Source organism: Monopterus albus, unplaced genomic scaffold (genome assembly GCF_001952655.1).
Source record: "Monopterus albus unplaced genomic scaffold, M_albus_1.0 scaffold83.1, whole genome shotgun sequence".
Classification (NCBI taxonomy): Eukaryota; Metazoa; Chordata; class Actinopteri; order Synbranchiformes; family Synbranchidae; genus Monopterus; species Monopterus albus.
This window is the reverse complement of record NW_018127963.1, coordinates 935107-940221: the sequence shown is the minus strand read 5'-3', so window position 1 is coordinate 940221 and position 5115 is coordinate 935107. Positions and strand designations below refer to the sequence as shown.

Genomic DNA, 5115 nt, shown 5'->3' with positions numbered 1-5115 from the left:
GATTGCACACTGCCACAATGGCCCAGACTCCCCCTCCTCTCCATTTGCCTCACCTCAACATAGCCCCCGCCCATTAATTCTCCTCAACACCCCTCCCTTCTGATGCACTGGGCCTCCACAAACATCCATTGAGCTACAGTACTACTAAACATACGATAACCTTGGACGTCCTGTTCTATTTCTCTATAGCTAGTTTTCTCTGTTTCCCCCCCTGTCTGTCTCTCTCACTCCAAACTTCTCATTTCTTCTCTACCCTTTTTCCCATTTCTCTCTTTTTCTACATCTCCCTTGTCATCCCCATTCCTCCCCTCCCTTACATGTGGGCTGAGCCTAGCAGTGTTGAGAGGGTCTGGGAATATGGATTAAATGTGGGAATGGAAAATAGTGTTTGTGTGTTTACACTTCAGTGCTTTCGTCCACTCAGACAGAACGCCAGCTCAGAGCGTTGACTCCAGATAGAAAAAACAAGGGGTCAGACAACTCAAGCGTTTTCCTCCACTGCTTTCTTTAATGGTGCTGTAAGGACTCCCCTTCAGGAGTGTGTGTGTGTGTGTGTGTGTGCGGTGGGGGGGCAAAGAGCAAAAGCAAGAAAATGACAAAGCACGAATGAGTGCTAAGGAGGTGAGAGGTTGTATTGACTATTCAATTAACTGTTGAGCACCTCTTTTTTAAAATCATCTCCACTCTCAAATAAGATATGGTGTCTCTGCTGCTCCTTCGGTTAATGTGATGTGAGCATGAACACACTGAATGAATATAGGGTGCAAGTGTGTATGTGTGCGTAGATAATTGTGTTCTGGCCATGACTCTCTTATCACGCACTTGTAAGAATGCAATTAACCAGAAAGGAGGGGTGTCAGGCACACAGCAAAGGAAGTGAGGAAGAGGGTGTGAATGAAAGGGAGTGCACACGAGGCAAGGCTGATTTATTATCCCATCACCTTGACCTTGGTGACTTGGTGCAGCTCAATTAAGCCAACTTGGCTTGGCGTGCTCTACATTGATCCACTCATAAATGACCCATCACTCTGGTTCTGTCTCTCTTCACTGGACTCTCTCCCTCCAAATATATTCAGTAGATGGAACATAAAGGGAATGGATGTGAAATGCACAGTCAGTGCCAGTGTTGTAGTTGAGTCACTAAACCTTGAGTCCAAGTGGAATTGCCAGCAATAATCTGAGTCAAGTCCCCATTAGCAAGGTCATCCAGGTCTACATTAAACAATACATAAAAATCATTTATAGAAAGGCTAAGTGTACATTTTGATGGAACTGTTGTGCCGGATACAGCATGTTGCAGGTGAACAGATTTTAATTTCAATATCTTACACCAAATTATTATAGCCTATCACAAAGAAAAGTTAGAGCCCTCATCTCCAACTTTCAAGTCTGAATGCAGTCACTGCTCGAGTCCGAATCCAAGTGATAAGTGCTCAAGTCAAAGCAGAATTATGAGTCCTGAAAATCTGGACTCAAGTCAGACTTGAGTCCTAGTCCTGGACTCAAGTATTACTACACTGGCCGGCGCAATTTTAAAAAATAAAAATCATGCACTTTGTGTGAACCTGCTCCTTCTTACAACAGCTACTCTCTCTCTCTCTCTCTCTCTCACACACACACACACACACACACACACACATCACATCTGTCAACTCTAATCATCATCTCAGAGGTTGCCAGCCTGTGGCCTGTCATATTTGTGAGAGTAGGAAATCAATAGTCACCAGAAGGTGTTTAAATGTAGTAAAAAGCCCCTTTCACTCCTTTCCATTAATGTGACATAATATGAACGTATCCGGTTCATATCTGACTGAGCACCTAGGTTAATTTTCCATAAAGGTTGTGACGGCAATCTTACTAGGTCGGACCTACTAACATTTACATATCACTTGAAAAAAAAAAAAGAAATTCCCCTGGAAAGCGCTCATGTTCATCCGTCATGTTGCAGTAAAAACCCTGGCCTCACGTCATTTGATGTACTGTTCACATGCCGAGCTCCTTCATGTTGCAGTAAAAACCCTGGCCTCACATCATTTGATGTACCGTTCACATGCCGAGCTCCTATCAGTCGTTGGCATGTGTGAATGATACTGTGAACAATAACGTAAAAGTGACCTACATCACCTGAATGAGAAAAGGTTATTTTAACAGACTGATGAAGTCAGAAATGTTGCAAACAACATGTCAGAAAACAGCTAAAGAGAGAGAAGGGCTCTGCATGTTTCATTTGAGCTGAGACAGCAGTATGGGGGGCAGGCACTAAATTAAAGGTCAGGACAGTTAGATGAGTATTTCACTATGTAGTATCAGCAGTGGTGTGTTTTAGTGTGCTCCTGGGAGAACTCTGACCTTTACAACAGCCTGTCTGAGCCTAGTCTTAACCATCTTCAGTAATTCTATTGAGGGACTGCCTTTACAAAAAGGCATATTTTGTGCTTATGGTTTATGCTTGACACTGTGAAGCTGCAGGAGATCTCTGTACAGCAGCTGGCCAGGATTCATTGTTTTACTAAAGGCACTTCAATACAATGTAAGATTGCCAGTGTGGGGAGTTTTAACTGGGTCTGAATATCAACTGAGCCTGGCAATTTGAAGCTACTATGTACCAGCAAAGTATGAGGAATGGTTTAGACAATGTGATGCACTGCTTGTTAAAACTCATGAACTGTTATGTAAATTATGAGTTTTAAATACTGATTAAATTGCATAATTCAATGGCTCCATTGTCCAAACCTTTGTCTAAATGTATTTTCTTGACAATTTGGACATTTCCAGAATAGCTGCCATGTCTATTTTCCAGCCTGGAAATCACAAGCAAAGACCAGTGACAGTCCAATTCATGGAGAACTTCTCCAGTCTGGTCTAGGAACCGTACAGTGACAGACATGTACAGCTTAAAGGATTTAAACCATTTACTACCTTTTAGATTGAAGCAAGAATTGAGAATGGCTTTGTCAGACTATGCTCCACCTTGGCTTTTGGTGACTTTATAGTAAGAATATGGTCAGAATGTTTCTCGTTACCAGCAAAAGCTTTGGAGATGTGGTCCTTTTTCCATTCCCATGGTTGGTCATACTCATCGGCTGGCCTCTCATCGTCTTGTGGCAGCCTACTCGTGTCCTTGCCTTCCTCCTGAGGTTCTCCATACACCAGGCCCAGGTGCCGGCCACGCTCATCTTCATAGGGGGTGTCATAAAGCTGCACCCTGCCCCGCACCCGTCCTCCTCCTGGACCACGCTGCAGCTCTGTTGAACCAAATGCAAATGACGCAAATTTATACATGTACATAAACATCCAGAGATTTGTCTTATATCTCCAACCAGTCTGCAAGAAGAACAGTAACATAAAGAAATAGCATTTGCCAATAATGATGAGGTTAAAACACTGATATTATAAAACAAAAGACCTGTTGAGCTCTGACATGACTGAAATTAGACAGGAGAAAGACAAATGATGTTTGAACAGGTTGCTGTGGGCTCAGAATCTCATATGGAGGGGACTTAACAAGGCCTCAGGCTAAATGCTGAGTAGCAACATATTAGACACTCCCGCCCTCCCTCCTCTCATCCATCCTGAATCCCAACAGCAATCTAGTACAGCTCACAGCTCCATGTGTCCCTGTTAACATTTTCATCAGTCTCTCAGTTGGTTCCAACCAAGAAATGCTTCTCAGGACCTGCAACTGTTATGTGGAGTCAAATACGGTCATGAGGTAAAAGGCTTTAATGCTACTGACACAAGCTGGAGGCTGAAATCTGATTTCATAATGCTTCAACTGAAGCAATCAGCAGTGGAGCTTTGATGCATGACCTCAAAGATGTACCAGTTAAAAATAAATAAATAAATAAATAAATAAAACAGGTAATATATAAGGGGAGAAAATGAGTGGGAAAATGGAGGAGTATGCATCTTTTGTGTCCACAGCCAGAGGCCTTGAAAATGAGGTGCACTCACGTCAGAAGGGAACAGGACGAAATGGAAATGGAAAGGCTCACTGGTGAAAGGCAGAGTAAAACTTTAACCTTGACACATCAAGATACTGCAACTGGGCGGCTCTGTAGTCACCATGGCGACTGAGTGGAGGCCCTGGGGAAAGGCTCTGAGGTTATGAAGAAGAGGGTGGAGGGGCAATGGAGAGAGGAGGAGGAGGAGGAGGAGCAAGCTGAGGGAGGAAGGGAGGATGGGGTGTGATGGGATAGGGAAGAGGAGGAGAAGGAAAAGGAAAGGGAAACAGTGAGGAAACAAGGGGAGGAGAGGGGCAATGGGAGAAAAGGACAAGGGAGGTGAAGCGGGGAGAGGTCTGTCGGCGTTTGATGTTAAGTCATTGAGACAGAAGCACAGCTCTGCTGAATGCTGCTCTACCTGTGCTGGGAACCAACATGTCAGAGGCAGCCTGGCGATGAAGGCAGAAAGATAAAAACAGGCATGAAGGAAATCAAATGAGAAACTCATAGGAAATACAATGGAGGGAAACACAAGCAGGGGAAACGAAAATGGCAATTTGACAGAAAGGTAACAGAGGGTGAGGACTGATGATGGGGAGGGCTGGGAGTGTTTAGGCACACAGATGTGTATCAGAACTGGAAATGGAAACCAGGCTTTTACCCTCATAAACCAAACAACAGCTTGAGAGGTGTAAGCGTTAAAGGTGTTTTTCTGCCTATAAGTATGGTCTAAAATGCACACGTCTTTTCAGCACAGAGATGATTACTGTTCTGGTTTCAAATCTCTCAGACAAAGCAGCTAGACAGACAGCCCTGGAGTGACAGACTCCATTCAAAGTCAATGAAAGAGCAGTGACAATGCTTTCCCAAGTGCTCCGCCATCACTGCTGAGAATGTAATCTCTCCAGTGGCTTCATTCAGCTGCAGTGAGAAAAGATTTTCTTCAAGGTTTCTCAGTTTGGGCAGAGGAAAGGATGCTTCATCCACTGAAACCTGAGATTATGAACTTCAACTGACCACCAAAAAGGGAGTGTCAGTGACAATGGAGAAAGGGCAAGACATAAAATTTGCTGAAGGACAGATTAGAGGGACATGCAGACTTTACTCAGGGATGGGGAGAGCCCTCAATATGAGGAGAAAAAGAGAAATGACAAAAGCAGCAGGCAGGCTT

The 5115-nt window shown here is 44.0% G+C and overlaps 1 protein-coding gene across 2 annotated transcripts in view; it reads right to left on the bottom strand.

Moving 5' to 3' along the window:
• The window catches only part of shdb (Src homology 2 domain containing transforming protein D, b), a 23194-nt gene that overhangs the window by 12880 nt on the left and 5199 nt on the right, over positions 1-5115 (bottom strand). For both annotated transcript variants that reach the window (XM_020607022.1, XM_020607023.1), the window contains exon 4: positions 3024-3245. In XM_020607022.1, the coding sequence (XP_020462678.1) occupies positions 3024-3245 (222 nt within the window). The remainder of the gene's footprint in view (positions 1-3023; positions 3246-5115) is intronic.